General features: G+C 45.8%; 1 protein-coding gene across 4 annotated transcripts in view; it reads left to right on the top strand.

Moving 5' to 3' along the window:
- Positions 1 to 18666, top strand: part of Ildr2 (immunoglobulin like domain containing receptor 2) — a 61049-nt gene extending 42383 nt beyond the window's left edge. For all 4 annotated transcript variants that reach the window (XM_038349472.1, XM_038349468.1, XM_038349471.1 and 1 more), the window contains 4 exons: positions 5090 to 5203; positions 9404 to 9617; positions 10522 to 11197; positions 12528 to 18666. In XM_038349472.1, the coding sequence (XP_038205400.1) occupies positions 5090 to 5203; positions 9404 to 9617; positions 10522 to 11197; positions 12528 to 12563 (1040 nt within the window). In that variant the 3' untranslated portion in view covers positions 12564 to 18666. The remainder of the gene's footprint in view (positions 1 to 5089; positions 5204 to 9403; positions 9618 to 10521; positions 11198 to 12527) is intronic.
- Positions 18667 to 18950: the final 284 nt, after the last annotated feature.

Raw genomic sequence — 18950 nt, 5'->3', positions numbered from 1 at the left:
TGTCTCCAGCTGGGTGTCTTACAGGCATTTAACCTTAGCCTCTAGGAACTCAGTCTACTGTTTCCGCTTCGAAGTCTAGATAGCTTATTTTAGTGGGTAGCATCATTGCCTGCCTAGCGGCTCAAATCAGAAGCAGGAATTCCACTCTTATTCCTTGTTCTTCACTTCTCTTCGCATTCGGTACCAAGGCCTTTAGATTTATACTTTAATCTCAAATCGCTTTTTATTTCCCTCCATCTCTACTGTAACTTTCTTGGTCTTTGTTATATGACCTCCTAACTTGCTTAGTGAAACCGGCTTCTACCCCTCATGTTGTCCATTTTATCTCAGTATAACTCCATTCATCCTTCTGGCAAAAGAAGTGAGTAGACAAGTAGGCTTTCAAAATGTCACTTTAAAATTAATAGAGATGTGTGCCTATATATATATGCCTACTGTACACAGAATATGCAAATTTTAAGAAGCACTTCTCCCACAATTGGGCTGCTGTCACCCTGGGGGTGGAATCTGGCAGCTGTTCCGTCATCCATAAACAGCCTTACTGAGCTCATTAAGACAGGGCAGGAAGAACAAGCCTCTATCCATGGAAGCTCACCTTGGAGACTGCCTGTGCAGGTTTCCTAAGTTGGATTTGGGCTATATATGGTGAAATCGGTTGAAAAGTCATCCAACCATAATTAGGTCAAAATAACAGCTTAAATTCTTCAGTACTAATAAGGGTTTTTTTAGATCATAGTTTGTCATCACTGGGCATGTTCTAATGCTCTGTCCCTGGTAAAGCTGATATTAGAAGATTAGTAAGAAAGGGCCTGAACCAAAGGACTTGGGCCAGGCTGGACTGCAATCCAGAATAAATCACCAGGGTCCCTGAGCTGAAGCATCACCTGGAAAAGTCATTTTCTAAATATGCTGGACTTTGGACAGTAGTCTAGTACATACTAAAATACCACCAAACTTCAAAGAGTTCTCTTGCCTTTAAATTATATGTAAAAACCAACCTGACACCATTCCATGTGGAGTTTTTGGTTGGTTGGTTTTGGGGCATCTTAAATATATATAGGTATAGATATATATTATATTTTACTCTATAAAAGTATAGAGTATATTATAATATATTAAGTAAGCATATTATATTCTTACTCTGTAAAGTTTTAGATGGCTTCAAATGTGTTATATAGTTCAGGCTAGCTCCAACTCAGGGCAATCCTCCGGCCTCAGTTTTCCAACTCAGGGCAATCCTCTGGCCCCAGTTTCATGTATGCTGGGATCATAGGCAAATGCCCTAACACATGACTCTACATGTTTTCAGATTAATGATAATCTGTAACTGGGGCTGGTAGCACACACTTACAAATCCAGCACTCAGGAAACAGAGGCCAGAGGAGCTACAAATTTGAGACCAACCTGGAATGCATAGCAAGTTCAAAGTCCACCGTCTCAAAAAAAATTTACAAATTTTCCCCGCCCTCATAGACATTATAGTCTTAGAAATTTATAGTTTAATTAGAAAATTGTAGTCTAGTAGCATGATTGCTGCAGGCTTGTTGATGGAAATAAAATGGGTAAGAAATACAGAACAGTATATAGAAAAACTGTAATGCGGTCAGAAAGGAAGTCTGTGTTGGAGAGGATCAGAAAAGGTTTTCTGGTGACTCATATGCTCTGGAGCACATATGTGACACAGAGCCAGATTCTATGGGAGTGAGAGAAGAGTTTGTGTGCTGTACAATCAAACTTACAGCTTATAATTTTATATAAAAATAGCCACACCCTTTAAAGGGAGAAATGTCTTGATTTTTAGCAACTAAAACCAAATGGATGATGCTCTTAGAGTCTGACGAGCAATCGTTTGCTTCTGTCTTTTGACAAATTAGAAGAATTTAACTCTCTGAAGGCTCCCGGCTGCTGTGAGGGAGAAGTCAAAGCTGAAGTATTCTGCTGCATACAGCTCTTTATGATGCCAGTATTGAAAGCTAGAACTGTCATCTTCCCCCGAGGCTGTAGTTGCTGTGGCTTCTCAGAGATTGATAACCCATGTGCACAATCTCATCTGTATCATAATGAGGAGTGTAATTTATCCTAATGACACTGAAGACAACCTAATCTCTAATCCAAGATTCTCCAGCTGTTGTTCAGTCTCTCTCTCTCTCTCTCTCTCTCTCTCTCTCTCTCTCTCTCTCTCTCTGAGACAGCTGGTACCTAGTTACAAATAGCATCACCCCTTCCTAACTGGTGACCTTTATTTTGGTGACACTAAAGATTTGCCATTAAAGTGCTTCCCATATGAAGAGGACCTGGCAGAGCCAGGGCTGCAGGTAGAGTGGACCCCCCGCTAATGCCTATAGCCATGCTGGTGTTCTTTCTTTAGATCATTAGTAATGGCAGCCACAAAACCTTTTTGCTTCCTTGGGCTACCTACCATTCAGACCCTTCGTTCTTGGTTAAAATTTTCCAGTCAATCACCTACATAGCTTCCTATGCCATACTTTGTAATCCACACAAAAACAAAACAAAACAAAAAACCACTTGCTAGTCTCAGTTTATTCACACCTTCATTCATTCGTCTGAATGTGCATGTTTTGAGTGTCTGAGATGTGCCAGGCTCTGTGTTAGATGCTAGCGATACATAGGTGAACAGAGGAATCCAGTAATTGATTTCCGGGAAGTTACAGCCTATGGATTAATGTTTACAAAGAATATACTTTCCAAAGAAGCCACAAACCCTTTCCATTCCTAGGCTGGGAATAATTCAGCCAACTTTTCGTTTCATTATTTGTGAGACACCATCGTAGGCACATGGACATCTTAAATCATAATGTCTCCTGGAATTTTTAAAGAAGATTATGCTCATCTATATAAAGAACTTGGAATGAACTAGAATATATTAAGGCCTATAATACAAATTCAAATCAAATGATTTTTAAGTTAGGGAAAAGATTGGAACAGAAAGAGACAGAATTAGAAGAACCAAAGGAAGCTCTTTTGGTGAGGTGGCATTTAAGATACCCCAGTCCATTATGGAACACTCAAGTGCTCCACTAATTAGGTTTTAGTTGTCTTCTCTTGAAGTCATTGCATGGAAACTGAGTCCTGATGGGTCTTCACTCTCCGGAGGTCCCTCAGGAAACCAGTACCAGCATGCCTGTAAGATGCTCAGACCCCTGATTTTTAGCTCTGCACCTCATCCATCAGACATAACTGCCTTGGTACAGACATAGCAGCTCTGTGGGGTAATTGCATTTTAATTGAACAGTCTGCACCACTCTGTGAACGCCTCTGCAGAAATGGAAGAATGTGTAGCTTGATAAATAAAATCATTTCTGCTAAAAATTCCTTCTGCAGAGGGTTTATGGATGGACCTCACCTCTGGGAGAAGGTGCCACTGAAAAGTGTGTGCTGGGGACTTACTCATTTTTTTTCTAAGTCATTTGACAATTTGAGATGGACATGGCCTGCCCAGTGTTTTCTCACACAGAAAATGTGTGCACCTGCAAATGGTTGTGTGGGTGGCTTTCTTCTTCAGTGCCTAGGCTGTGATTAGAGCCTGTAGAATTTTAGATTTTGATCTTCCATGTAAATATCCGGGAGGCGAGCTTTGTCCATAAAGTCATGCATCCAGAGACATAAAACACCACTTTTATTGAATGTATATACATTTCTGTGGGTTTTTTTTATTTTTGTTATGTGCACCACTTTGGGAACAGGGAATGTTGGAGTAGGATTGTTCGCTACCTTTTTCCTTCCCTGCTAGCTAGAAGACAGGGCCATGCTTCAGGCCACACACTCTCTGGAATACCCAAGACTGCTGCCCACTTGGGCCTTTACTCTCTTGTCTTCTTCATCTGTCTCTTTAAAAAAAAAAACAACAACAACAGATAAACAAAAAACAAAGCCTGTATCTCCTTCTATACTTTAGGGGAGGTATGATGCCCTGATCCGGTTAAGCTTCAGTCAACGAGACCACATGATTTCATGCCTGGTGCTGCCAAGCCAAATATTTCTGGTCATGTTCTAAAATCCTCCCTCGCCAAAGTTTTTCAACCACGAAATGTGGCTGGCGGCAGTCCTCACTTGCATGGCTGCAAGGAACAAACACACTTGAAAACATTCAGCATAGAACCTGGCATGTTCTCAGTGTCCAGTACGTATTGTCTGGTTGGCCCCTTTCTCATCTTCATCTGTGCCCCTCCCCCATCCATTATGCCTGTTGTTGTCTTGTCACCCTTTGGGCTGATGTTGGGCTAGACTTTAGGGATACGGGACGTGAAGAGCCTCCGTCTCTGACAATGTGAGGGATGGAGATGGAGGAGGATGGTATTATTTCCCCTGCTTTAGTTTTGCTTCTTCATTAAGCCCTGAAAATAGCACCTGTCTCGAACCACAAAGCAGCAGGTCGAATTAAATTAGTCACATATAAAAGATGGCGTTTTCTTTTCCTAAAAGGAAAAGGCTGAGGGAATAAAATGGAAGTGTGATTAGAGATTCATGTGTTGTGCGGCTTGTTTTGTACTCCTGTGTATGTAGTCTAGAATCTAATATTAGCTCTCAGGCACGCACCATCCAGCTTAAGGGATTTTTTCCCCATCTCCCAGGCAACTAGAGGCTTTCAGTTTGCCTTTGTGAAGGTCTGTGACGCTTGGGGAGCTGTCTTAAAGTTATGTGCACTTCTACCAAGTGACAGTGGGAACCTCATGCTGGAGAGTGACATGTGCCCTAGGCTTGGAAAGGGGTCTTTATCTCCTTTCTTTTTAGTTTGAGCTTATTCCTCCAGTGGCTCTCAAAAGCTTTGCAGAGGTAAGCCTTCAGTATAGCTGGAGGAGTTCAGACAGCAGAAAGGAAAGGACAACAAATGGCCGAAAGTACGCTGCAGTGGGGTTTGGTTGTTGGCCTCCAGGTTCTTTGTTCCAGTCCTCTGGTAGAGGATCTCAAGTGTGCCCCCTGCATATAAACTGTAGTGTTGTTATTTCTGGGTGAGTCCAAAAGAGTTGTTCTAACTAGGAACCATGTTTTCTGCTTGCCAAAGTGAATGGAGCCATCCTTTTCTTGCTGCCCTGTTTTTAGCTCACTCTCTTGTGCTTTTCCTCAACAGTTCGAAAAGGTTACCGGATCCAAGCTGACAAAGAGAGAGACTCCATGAAGGTCCTGTACTATGTCGAGAAGGAGCTGGCTCAGTTTGATCCGGCCAGAAGGATGAGAGGCAGATGTGAGCATCTGTTAGTTTTATGTGACCTGTGCTTTATTCAGGATTTGGTAGCTAAAGAGGACATGGGGGTCGCCAGATTTGAAGCTCTGAGCCAGCACTTTTGTGACACCACCACAGAAAGTACCTCTGAGTACTCAGAAGGGAATAGGACCGCTGGCAGGAAGGATGGGATGATCACGTGTGGTTCATGTTGTACCTGCCAGTGGGGCGGTCCGTGTTGATTGCTGTGGTTTTGTGATCCTGGGTTTAAAATGTTTCATTAGAACAGTCCCCTGACAACCCCCTTTAAGTAATACTCAAAATAGTCGCTTAAGATATGGGATGGCTCAGTCAGTAAAGTCATTGCTTGAGCAAGTGTGAGCACCCGTGCTCAGATTCCCATCGCCCATGTAAAAACTGGGCTAACATCACATCTACAGCCCCAGCCCTGAGCTGACAGAGACAAGCCCATCCCTGGAGCTCAGTGGACACCCATTCTAGCCAGTCAGTGGACCCCAGGTTCACTAAAAGACCCTTTCTCAAAAACTAAGATGGCGCACACCGAGGCAGCTACTATGACAACCTCTTGCATTTACATAGATGAGCATCTGCGCAGACACACACACACACACACTCAAGATGTGACTACTCAGGGTTGACTGTCTCCAGTGTGGGGGGCCCCAGGATGGCAAAGCCACATGCTGACTTGCCACATGGAGGCTGCAATGGAAGTGAAAGAAAGAACTCTGGTAAATGAATCTAGGAAAAAGAGGCTGGCGGTCCTCTGAGATGCCCAACCACAGAGATTGTGGGGTGAGCAAAGAAGCCGTGCCTCTTGTCAAAGAACGTTTTAATTACTAAGTCTGTTGGTGGCAGGGCCCCAACCCTTAACTTAGCCACAACCCTGGTGACTGCAGCTGACACTGCTGATTCTTTAGAGTGGGCTCCAAATTACCGTCTGTCATGGGAGGCAGAGCAGGGCAGGTCTGACTCGGATGGGCTAATTATCAAGGGGATGCTGGCAAGCGTGGCAGTGAGGTCACTAGGCACTTTCTTTGAATCCTCTTCTTCTTGGAATCAACAGCAGGCTTGATGGAGCTGTTGGGAAAACAGTCCCAGACTAGAGGAACCTTATTCAGATTAAGGACAACATATTCCACCCAGTTTACAATTCTAAATTCATCCTGTCTGTGTTGCAGCCATTGCTGCATCCTCCCACCAAACTGACTATAAAAAGACCATCTCCAGATTGGAATGTCAGGAATGCAGATGTCAGTGCACTTGACAAGCTCCTTGTAATGGCATTGTTTTGGGTCTGTGTAAGGAGATGGAGACAGAGATCCTAGATCAAGGAGAAGCTGGGGCAAGCAATCTACCAATGTCATGGCTTAGAGGAAAAGTTAAAAACTAGGATTAAAAGCAAAGAATGGGCTTGAGTGTGTGTCATGTCTCTGGACTTGACTACCTGGATCCAAATGGTGTTCAAAAACTGGGTGGTGTCAGCATAGTGGAATCTCAGAGTTGAAAGGGATCTAGCGATGGTCCGTGTCAACCTGCGCAGTGTTCAAATAAGGTAGCAGAGGGCTCGGAGTGTAGTAACGGAATTAGAAGAACTTGGGTGGTTCCCAGACTTGTGACTTATATACAAAACCTTTTGAGCTAAGCTGAGATTGGCCTCCTAGCCATGACACATGTTAAGACTATGGTGGCTGATTGTTGAGATCTTAAGGTGATTACTGACTCCACATCCTTCATAGAGGAAGACATAATCCAGGAAGGGAAAATAACCACTGCAAGGACTCGAACCCAGATCACCTAGCACCTCCAGGTTAGCAGTGCAACAGCGGTGTGGAATGATCCAGGACTAGAGTTCACTCTAGAGGTCGGTTCCACCCTGAAGAGCGAGAAAGCTCCAGAGCAGAACATGGCATGGTCAGTCTGGAAAATCTCATTTAAAAAAATAGACACCTTGGTTTCACAGATTCTGTAAGAATTGGGGGTCTGAGGTCCAGGTTTATGGTTCTGTAGGCCGCTGGGATTCTCCTTTGTGTTGCCCTTATGGTAGCTACTCCTGAATGTTTACATTCTAGGAATATCTACAGCCGGAGACCGTAAACAGTATCTCCTGGACACAGGCCTTTCTACTTCTGGTTTTTAAAAGGTTTTATTGAAACACAGCCAAGCTCATTCACTTATGTATCTTCTATAACTTCTTATTGAATGGTTAGACTGAATGATTATAACCAGTATGGCTCATAAAGCGTACAATTCCATGTGCGGTCTTTACAGAAAATGTTGGTGTGCCCCTGTCCTAAAATGGCATTATTAGATGTCTGTCAAAGGGTACATCGATGTTCGTATTTGCCTTGGCAGAAATTTTCGTGTGACAGATAACCTGAACGGCTTGTTACTGTGAGCGGTCAAGTGGTGATAGTACTGACGGTCTGGGGCATGAAAATGTCAAATATTCCCTGAAATTTAGAGACAGTTCTGAGCCAACAATATTGTTTTGCATTGGTCCCATCAAGTGTGTTTTAAAGTTGGGTGGTTTTTTTGTTGTTGTTGTTTTTTTTTTTTTGGTATGCTTACTAGGAAATTGGAATTCATGGGAATTATGAGGGAATCTAGATTTTAATCAATAGTCTGTGAGATGTTTTCTTTTAAAATGGGCATAAGGGCTGGAGAGATGGCTCAGAGGGTAAGAGTGCTTAATGTGCGGGCCTGAGGACCTCAGTTTGGATCCAGACATCTGTGTCCAAATCTGGGCGTGGTTGCAGTTTCCAGTATCCCAGCTCTGTAAGAAGGCAGAGACAAGAAGATCGTTGCTGGCCACCAGCCTAGCTCCAGATTTAGTGTGAGAATAGGTAACACAAAAAGTCCTCTGACTTCCAGATGCATACACATAGGTAAGCGCCAGACACACACACACACACACACACACACACACACACAGACACACAAGTTAAATTGACAGTCTATCTCTTTAAGAGGTAGATAAGTTTAAATTTTTATTATAATTCAAAAACCAAATGATCAGATGAGTAACTTGCCATTCCTGTGTGTTCTTGGTAAGACAAGACGAGGAGGTCCTGCTGTTGTCCAGAGTTCCTCTGCTCCTCCCAGTATCACTGGGGCTGCAGAGGAAACCAGAGGTGCACATTTCTGCATTCCCACATCTAATCTTGGCTTACCTTTCTCTCGACAGCAAGGACTTTAAACTAGTAAATGTTGTTTTTAATAATATTTTTGAAGTCTCAATGAAAAGGTTTAAAAAACAAGTAGATCCAGTTACATTGCAAATAGGTTCACTAGATTTGTTTTTTAAGTAAAGTGAAATTCAGTACATTTCCAAGTTCTAGAAATAATCAAATTTTCTGGGTTGTTTTTTTTTTTTCCAGCTTAGATCATAATTCTGGTCCTAGTTCCTAAATGCCTCTGCACAAACCTAATTAGAAAATGAGAAAGCCGTGACTGGGCACCTTTGTAGCTTTTTAGGCTGGAGCCAGAGTTCAAACTCCAGGCCAGTGGACATAAAGGCGAAATTCGTTCTCCTTATCCCCAAACTTTTAGCCTGGCCACTCGTGACCACATAAACCTGGAGTACTTTGGTAGGAAGGGGAAGAGACCTTAGAAGTAGATCTGGTGCTACTTGGGCAGGATATTATAGGTTCCTACGTGAACCTGGTCGAAAAGGTAAGTGTACTGAAACCAGGGGAGCGGAATGGTGGGAGGAGGGCAAAATGGTGGCCATACTAAAGCCCCTTTCTTGGGACTAGGCTAGCAGTAGGGAAGATGCTATGACTGACAGCTTTTTTTTTTCCCTTTGTCTCTTTTGGCCCAACATGGCTGGGATCGTCAAAGTTCATCACAGAAATTATATAGGATGGAGAAAAACATTTGAACAAGGGTGGTGTCGTAGGAGGCCAGCTGCAGGCAGCCTGAGTTCTGGGAAGCCTGCCTTAGGTGGAACAAAGGCCATTGTCTTCCTATTCCAAGAACATCGTGTAGGATGGGCTCCCCCTCTGTAAACAAGTTGGGGTTGAGCTGGAGCCAAGTCCCGCTGAGCTAGGAACATGAGTCCCACCATTGCAGATTGCAGCACACGCTGGCCAGGACCAAGGCCCTCGGGCAGGAGTTTCCAGGGTATTCCACCTCAGCCCCTAATGGCATCCCTTTCTTAATGTGTAGAAAACTCTGTGATGCCGGCTTCTGTCCCTGCAGATAACAACACCATCTCAGAACTCAGCTCCCTGCACGACGATGACAACAACTTCCGCCAGTCTTACCACCAGATGCGGAACAAGCCGTTCCCTCTGTCTGGGGACTTGGAGAGCAATCCTGACTATTGGCCAGGTGTCATGGGAGGCAACAGTGGGACCAATCGGGGGCCAGCCCTGGAGTATAACAAAGAGGACCGAGAAAGCTTCAGGCACAGGTGATGGCTGTCGGTGGGCAGGGGCCACCATGTGTCTATTCTAGATTCTCCTGCCATGTCTCTTTCTATGGGATGTGGGGTAGCTCTTTCTTACAGATAATTACACCCTCGTGAGATCGTGTGTGAGAAGTGCTCATTTAAGGCCTTTTGAAATGTGTGTCTTAGGCCCCTTAATGAACCCAGACATTGCTTTCCTCGTGTTTTGTCCTATAACCTTAAAAGACTCCCACCTGTCATCTCCATTGTCGGGTCACTTATCAGACATCACATTAGCATCCTTGTAATTAATCCTTTTATTTCTAAAAGGCAGCTACTGTTAATGTCCGTTTTTTAAGGCAAGACAACAGAAAGTTCCAGACGCTAAGGAATTTGCCAGGGTGATAAGCAATTTAACAGTTTGGGAGACACCTTTCTCCCTGACTGGCACCTTCACCCATTCTCTGCCCTTGAAGGACAGTAGGCCCCCACCTTTCTTTTACCCATTACAGAGGTCTCTTTGGCCTCCTGACTTAATAGGTAACTTGGTCCTTGGCTCTGAGGGAGAGTCAGTCCTCCCTATGTCATCAAATATTCCAGTCTACAGGGACCAGAGTTGCTGTTTGCTGTGGCTGTGAGTGGGCAGAGTGTGTGGCTATCACCCAAGGGTCTCATCAAGATCAGAAGGTGATCTGTTTCAGCACTACCCAGATTGCAAGCTATTTTCAGATAGGCAACTCCATCCTAGTCTGTCACACAAACGCATGAAAGAGCTAGGGTTGCCCTTGCCGGACATACGGCATGGCATGCAAGGTGCCGATGTGACTCATCCTCCCGGGTGGAGGGCAGAGGCTGGGCCTCTGGAACGTGGGGGTGCCCTGCAAGGTTTCCCGCGCAGATGCAGTAACCAGTGACCATCTGCCTGCAGCCAGCCGCGCTCCAAATCTGAGATGCTGTCGCGGAAGAACTTTGCCACGGGCGTGCCTGCGGTGTCGATGGACGAACTGGCGGCCTTCGCAGACTCCTACGGCCAGCGGTCGCGACGCGCCAACGGTAACAGCCACGAAGCTAGGACCGGGAACCGCTTCGAGCGCTCGGAGTCGCGGGCCCATGGCCCCTTCTACCAGGACGGCTCGCTGGATGAGTACTATGGGCGCGGGCGCAGTCGCGAGCCACCGGGAGACGGGGATCGCGGCTGGCCTTACAGCCCCGCGCGTCGCCGGCCACCCGAGGATGCTCCTCTGCCGCGCCTGGTGAGCCGGACCCCGGGCACCGCGCCCAAGTACGACCATTCGTACCTGAGCAGCGTGCTGGAGCGCCAGGGGCGATCCGAAAGCACCAGCCGCGGTGGCAGCCTGGAGACGCCGTCCAAGCTCGGTTCGCAGCTCGGCCCGCGCAGCGCCTCCTACTACGCCTGGTCGCCGCCCGCCACTTACAAGGCCGGGGCCAGCGAGGGCGAAGACGAGGACGATGCTGCGGACGATGACGCGCTGCCTCCCTACAGCGAGCTGGAGCTGAGCCGGGCCCCGTCCTACCGTGGCCGCGACCTGCCCTTCCACAGCAACTCGGAAAAGAGGAGGAAAAAGGAGCCCGCCAAGAAAACCGTGAGGGTGCACCCTGAATCCTCCGGAGCTGGGTGGGGGTTGTGGGGGAATGCAGATCCCCTGGCGGGAAATAAGGGATTAGGGTCACCAACTCATCTACTTCACTCTTTTCAGGGTCAGGTGGAGGAAGTAAGGGTGTGACCCTCAAGAGACAACAACAGCAACAACACACACACACACACACACACACACATACATATACATATATATAAGTAGATAATGTGTAGGTTATTGTAGAAAAGGCCTTTAAAATCGTCTCCACTGGCCTTTACCTGGGTTTTTGTGGTCTGCGTGCAAAATATCCTATGCATGCTTATGTGGCCATTCTTCTCTCTCAAAGAGCACACATCCCAGAGACACCAACCAAGGACAACGTCCTTCCTCCTGATTATGACTGAGTGTATGCTGGGCACAGCACCTTGCATATGTGAAGGAAGCCTTTGCCTGCGCTCAGTTCTCCTGTAAATGGATTTATATAGACTTTACTGCTTCTTCTCTGAATGCAAGAGCAGTCTGCACTTCCTTCAGCCCCTGAAAGTGAGCTGTGCACTTGAGAAACGTTGGGGAACAGTCACATGTCCACAGAGGGGCACCAAAGTATTTCTGGTCCCCACCTCCCCAACACCCCCTCCCCCACACACATACAGTGTGCTTTGGATATCGCTCTCCATGCCAAGAATTTCTGTTCATCAGGTAACCTGCCCACTCGGCATTTTGTTTTCTCCATTCTAAGCTGGGCTGCCTGCCTTCCTTCCTGATTTTTCTCTTTTGGGTGGAGCACAAACCCAGGGCCTTGCCCATGCTAGACAAGCACTCTACCCGTGAGCTAGAGCTCTAGCCTCAGGAGTTGGTTTTTTTTTGTTTGTTTGGTTGGTTGGTTTGGTTTTTTTGTTAGCATGCAATATGGAGAAAAGAACCACAAACAGGAAGAAGGTGTTTGGCTTTATTATTAACTTCCCCCACGCAACTGAGTGTCTTTTGTTGTTCTTGAACTAGAGAAATGCCATGACCAAGGTACCGTGAGCGAGGAGGAAACTTTGAGGTGACTCGGGTTAATGGTGCACCACCCACACTTAGTATCGTAGCGTTCCAACCATCATTACTCTTCAGACAAAGGAAAGTTATCCTTTGGCCATGGAACTGAGTTCCATCTGAAGTATAGTGACTTTATTTTCTGGGCTTTGGGATAATCATCATACGTCTAACAAAGTCCTGAGTCAAAGCGTGCCTGGCCTTGTGCAGGTTCTCAACTCTCCCAGTTAGCCGTCAGTCATGTCCGCTGCTCTGTGGGTCTGGAGTTTAATGTGGGACTCTTTCTGCTTCTCTCTAGAGTGACTTTCCAACCAGAATGTCCCTTGTGGTCTGATGGTCTCAAGACGCATCTCCGGATCCCTAGAAATCAGATGCAGACTGCTGGGGCGAGGCACAGATCTGAGAGCCAGCAAGTCTAGGACCTTCTCTGACCAGCAGCCACCCTGGAAGAAGGGATGGGAGGCATCCTTTAAGGGGGCTGATTTCAAACCCTAGTGCACATCTAGCTTGAGAAAGTTACCAAGAAGACATTGATGTGTGAGAACACACCCCATAATACCCCCCCTTCCTTAGCAGCATCAAGACTCTATGTCCAGTTCTGAAACAGGTAGCTTTGGACGGTGACCTCTAGACACTACTATGCTTGCAGTATGTTTTTCTACAAGTGCTGTTCTGTGCTTAGAGGCAGAAAGTTTTATTGCTACCGTTAGAAGACCTTCTGCTCACCAGAGAGATAACCTCAAGGTAAAATGTACCTTTTATCCCCAGACTTTCAGTCACTGGTCAATGAGTCTTGTTATGCTAAAATCAGAAGGCCTTTGGTGAGCTTAGTGGCCGTGACCTCCTGGGCAATCACAGAAATGACTTCAATTTGCTGCTCTGACTCACAATTCTTAAGTGGCCAGGACAAACAGAGGATAGCATTTTTGCAACGCTGTCTAAGTGGTCTTTCTTTTTCCATTCAGGGGATATAAGCTGCTTTTCATCTTTCTGTTGTACACAGAGGCACCCAAGCCTTGAACTCCTAAGGTCTCTCTCCCTTTCCTCTTCTCTCCTCTCCAGTATTTTCTAGGGGCTGGTGCGTCTGAGGGTGTTCCACTCCGCTCTGCAGTGTGAATAGCTTGTCATCGGGTGCCTTTGACAGATGTTTAAAATACACACGTGAAAGAGAAGGAGAAAAAAAAGCAAGCTGAAAAATGGGAAAGGATTTAAGAGGAAAATAATGTATAGTCTTGAATGTGGGCCGCTTTCCCCACAAACACGCTCTGGTTTTTTGTTGTTTTTGTTCTTGTTTTTGTTTTATTGGATTTGTACTTCATTTACGGATGATTTCTGCCATCCTGACCCTGCCCTTGCAGGGCACCAGGGATGTGGTGTCCACCTCTTTTGTCCTCACTGGCCTGCCACTGTAGATGCTTTGGCAAGAAAAACACCGCTTTCTCAGCAAGAAGCATTTCCTCTTCCTACCCTTGCAAAAAGTGATTGGTTTTGCCTAACTCCCAAACTGAGAAGGCTCTGGACTTTGTAATATGTGTAAAATGCCAAAGTAGCCACAAACGCTTCCCTTTTCGAGTTCCTGTGCATGGAGTTTGTCCTCTCTCGCTGCTCATGGACCCGAGCAAATGTACCTGAACCATCTATCCTACATGGTGAGAGAAGAGCCTGGCCGCTGTTGTCATTGTGTGTGACAGTTTTATCAACTCAGCAGACACGGAAGAGCATCTAGTCACAACCAACAAAAGAACTGCCTAGCTGAGCCAAGCCCAAACTGGGGGTTCCCAGTTGAAAAAAGAAGTTTGGTACTCCTGTGTGTTCATTTATTGTCAAAGCTAAACCTCTCCCTTGTCAGAATGCTTGGCCCTGAATCAGTTACTCACCCAACCTTAGGTGTCCTACAGCCTTCACTTTCTTTGACAGACTTTGCAGTGTGCATGTTTGTGGTGAGTCACGTGATTGGGTGGCATGACTGGAGGAAGGTGATATTTGCTATCCCACAACCCAGCGGTAGTCTATTCTCTACTTCCTGATCTATGTATAGCCTCTGAAGAAGGTTGGTCAGAATTTCCTCAAGACTTCCAGGACTGCCTGACGGGAATTCCAGAGTCTGTTCTTCTAGCATCCATTGTTTCTCCTGACAGTTCCAAAAAAAAAAAAAAAAAAAAAAAAGTCCCATGTATGTGATGGGCGAGGGTTGGAGGGATAAGCTAATATCATTGCCTGGAGGAGTACTGGCCTGCCAAAGGATGTCTTTTGGCCTGAGCTAGGTGGAACAGGAAGATACGTCAGCCCAGTGCTGGCACTTCCAAGGGCTGGAAGACAAAAGCCATAACCCTGGTGCTGAGTTTTAGGCTTGCTAATGTCCCTGGCCTCAGAAAGCCTAGATCTGGTCTGTCTGTTTGGGCTCTAAATCAATATGACAAAAACATCATTTCCTAATCACCAGCTTTTGAGTTCAACCTGCTCTGGCACTTTTGAAGAATATTGGCTAGCTGCAGTAGCTATTGCTATTACTGAGCACTGTGTCAGGTTGCTGAGCACCAAAGAGCCCCATAGCACAGGCTTCAGAGACCAAATATATTGCTTTGGAAAGCCAGGGGCATGTATGAGCTTGGTGAGAGCTGAGGAGCTGAGGGGAGCAATAGTAAAAACTGTTCAAATTGGAAATATACGGTTCCAAGGCAACAAGACTATAGGCCTGCAATTTTAAAAAAATCAATGTAAAGACGATAACAGGATTTTTGAAATAACTGGGGGAAAGGGGGGGCAACAGATTGCTCTTTGTAGGGCTGCGTAAATCATTTGGGCTTCCAGACCTTCAGTAGTGGGGGAAAGCAGTTGTTTCTGGGTATGTGGATAGGAGGTAATGCTGAGCAGACAAGGCAAAGCTGGCTGTCCTCAGTGCCCTTGACTTTTCTTTATACGGCTCTTTGCTTCTTTTCTACATAGTGTGTCCTGCACAGGAAGTGCCTATACATATTAGCTCCTTTCCTGTTTGTCTAGGGCATAAGGTAAGTCTGGTATAAGATGTGATCTCCATCCACTTGAGTCCCTACAATTTAATAAGGATGCTCAGACATGCCCAAGAAAGGATAAGGATATTTTATGCAGATGATAAGAAATAGTGCTATGGATAAATTATAATAAACCCAGAGATTTAAATTTTTTTAAACTTAAATGGGAATATTTTGATATTTAAGTGTTGTGTTTGTCCATCCATCCCATTTTTTGGGGACATGCTCAGTGATCTGCAAAGCCAGGTTGTAAAACTAAGCTGTAAAGAGATAAAGGAAAGCGGAGAGGGCTGAGTGGCAGGGCACCTGGAGGGCTGATGCTGGAGCTCTGGTCTTTGTCTCTGAGTCACAGCTGAGTCAGGGACAGGCTGGAGGAGGGAGTGTGGAAGCAGGTGGCAGGAGGTGTCCTGTGGTACTCAGAGTTCTTCTCTAGGCTGTGTAGAGACTCATTAGGAGACTGAGGACGGTATTCAGTTCTTCCACCCAAGCAAGCTCAGGGGGAGCTCAGCATCTGGTCCTCTGAGTATTTGTATCTATAGCTTGGGGTGCAGGATTTGTGCAAAGGCAAGAAGTCTCACACAGTCTGGGTGTCTCTCCTCGATTCTTATGATCCCCACTCTGCACTTGGTGTCAGGCTGGGCACACCAGGGTGAACCGGGGGCTGGCACTACCTATAGCAATCTGGCTAGATCTTAAGCAGTCTTCAAGAGGAACGAAGCGACCGATGCTGTTATAGTTCATTCACTCCCCACCCTCTTTAAATAGACAGATAAACTATCGTTTTCCCAAATGACATCACAAACCCATCTGATCTTTAGATTCCAGTCTTCAGACCTTTCCTATTGGGTCTGTGTTTCCCAAATTTGCCTGGCCATAAGAATTATTTGAATTAGCAGAGGACCTGAGTTTGGTTCCCAGCACCCTCATGGTGGTTCATAATTTTCTGTAGCCTCCAAGTCCAGGGGTCTCAAAGATCTCTTAGAACATCCGGGAGCACTATACTCACATGGTGCACTTACATGTAGGCAAAATACAACATACAAATAAATGCATTCTTAAAAAGGAGGCTGAAGGGGTGACTCTGTGGTTAAGAGTACTGGCTACTCTTCTAAAGGGTCCACATTCACTTCCCAGCCCATGGTGCCTCCTAGCTCCAGTTCTAGGGGATCCAATGACTCCCCTGTGGTTGGAACTGCACACAATGGTGCATAGACACATGCAGGCAAAATACACACATTAAAAAAAAAAGAAGTAAAGCATTTAAAGACTACTTGGTAATTATTTGCCTGCAGGGCTGGGAATGTGACTCAGTTGGGAGTACTTGCTTAGTATGCGCAAAGCCCTGGATTCCATACCCAACACTGTACAAATTAAGAGTAGTGCCACATGCCTATAATCCCAACTTTCATGGGTGGATGCAGGAGGTTAGAAATTCAAGGTCATCGTTGGCTAGTTAGTGGGTTCAAGGCCAGCCTGGGCTACACGATACTCTGTCTTAAAGGGTCAAACCATAACAAGTCAAAACACAAGGATTACTTGACCGCCACTGTCAACAAAAAAAAAAAAAAAAAAAAGCTGGACTGTGCCTTGGGGAATGGATGGCGGGTCTGCAGTAATGGCTTGTACTCTGAACACGTGCTCTCAGAAGGCTGTGTAGTCGATCCCTTTGGGTAGTGCTGCACTGAATCGTACCTCTGGTGCACCCCTGACTGCTGACCATCCGCATTGTTTGGGCTGGGGATTATTTTATTCAAATATCGATGTGAGGTCCCTCTGACTCCCCTGTGGTTGGCACTGATGAGGCACCGAGCAGTCCGGCTGTGGCACTGGAGACTGGCGTACCACAGTCCAGCTGAGAAGGAAGCATTTCAAGGGGGAAGAGATGGAAGCCCTTCCCAGGAGCCTGGTTGAAATGTTCCAACTCCCAGAATAGTGATCTGTTGTGACAGCCTCAGATCAGACAACAGGAATTACAGGTAATTTTCTTATTCCCTTGATACCATCCTGAGTAAAACTTAGATTGTGAATAGAAAGAAAGAAAGCCATCAGGGAAAATGGCAAATGTAAATCATTTTTAAAGGGTACAAAATAACAGGCTTGCTAATAACATAACTTTCATGTTAGGACCAAAAGCGGGTGGAAGAATGGAATAAAATATATAACGTTAGCACTTCCAAAAATCAGGTTTAATTGCTGCCAGAATCTTGTGGGAGTTTAGAAGTGATGTGTAAAGTTTAGAAATCATCCATGGGAAGTCTAAAGTCCTAGAAGCAAGATAGTGCCTAGTTTTCCCTGCCAGGACCCTGCCTCTTAGTCACGTGGAAAGATCACTGAAGCTCAAAGCTCCCCCCTCCCAACATCAGAGCTAAGAGGGAGAAGTTGAGTTTTAGCCTCAGGTTAGCATCGTTGGGGTGATAAGGTCAGTTTCTAATGCTATGTACATTACCTCTATGATACATTGCTGTTTACAGACCAATTCTGCAAGCATTCTCTCATTTTTCTTCACAGCAAGACCTGTGATAAAGGCATGGTAGGTGTTCTCCCATCCTGCAGAATGTGGAGCTCCCAAGGGACTCGCCTACTGCAAGAAGGTTTTCAGAGTCTCTAGGCGGCCTTCTGACTCTCTGGGTTTTTTGCCAATCCCCGCAGTACTCACAGGCCCAGACTCCAGCTTATTCTTTGCACAGATGTGTAGTGAGGAGAGTCCTGGACTCTGTGTGCTGAGGAGGTACCACGAAGACAGGCGTTTCTCACTTCATCTATCCTCATGCCATTCCTAGAAGTCGGCCCCGAGAGGGAGGTGTTTTCTGCTGGAGAAGAATTTCATTCTAGACACCGTGCTGTGATGGGGGAAGGCTTGGATAAGTGTGCTGCAACTTTCTGGATTCTTCTCCAAGAGGAATTTCTAAGCCTAGCTACAGGTTCATCCAAGGCGCGGAATTCCAGGGCTGCAGGCAGGAGCCATCATCTTCACTATATTTTGAGATTTTTTTTAAAGGTAGAGCTGAGGATCTGGGTCTAGAGGGAGACAAAGAAGGCGAGGAGAAAGTTGTAGCAGTTGAGGTAGAGGTCTCGTTTGAGGTTTTGGTGGGGCTGACTGAATGGGGTTAAATGTGGTCCGACTTCTTTTATCTAGACGACTGAGAAAGATGCCCATAGATTTTTCTCCTGCCACATTTATTAAAGGCGTTAGACACGACCCTGTGAGGAATCTCCTTGTGAAAACAAAGAACGTGACATTTGAACAATGGGATGGAGAGAAGACGCCTACTTCACGAGAGTCACCTGCCCAGTTGTTTTCGTGCCTTGTCTGTGACATCAGAACAGAAATGTTTGTGTCACTGTTGCCCATGGTTTTTCCCTATGTCAGACATACAAAGTGCATTCGATTGTAATATTTTAAAGTAAATAAAGCATTTTCATCTACTTGTGCTATGCTCAATTGACTACACAACTAAATTCCGGTTTGTTATGGTCTTGCAGTAAGTGTTCTCTCCTAGAGAAAGAGTCATACAGAGAGACAATGTGTGGGAATGGAATCGTGAAGCCAAGTGCTTGGTACTGATGGCATCCTCACCCTCATACCGCAGGACACACTGTCCAGAGAGTGGTCTCGCTACTATATTGTAGAGCCAGACACAGACATCAACTGTGGGCTCTAGCAGATTTCAGTGAGCTACGGGCCAGGTAAATTCTGTGGCCGCTCACTG

This window comes from Arvicola amphibius, chromosome 12, assembly GCF_903992535.2.
Source record: "Arvicola amphibius chromosome 12, mArvAmp1.2, whole genome shotgun sequence".
In the NCBI taxonomy this organism is placed as follows: Eukaryota; Metazoa; Chordata; class Mammalia; order Rodentia; family Cricetidae; genus Arvicola; species Arvicola amphibius.
This window is presented reverse-complemented; position numbering and strand designations above follow the sequence as displayed.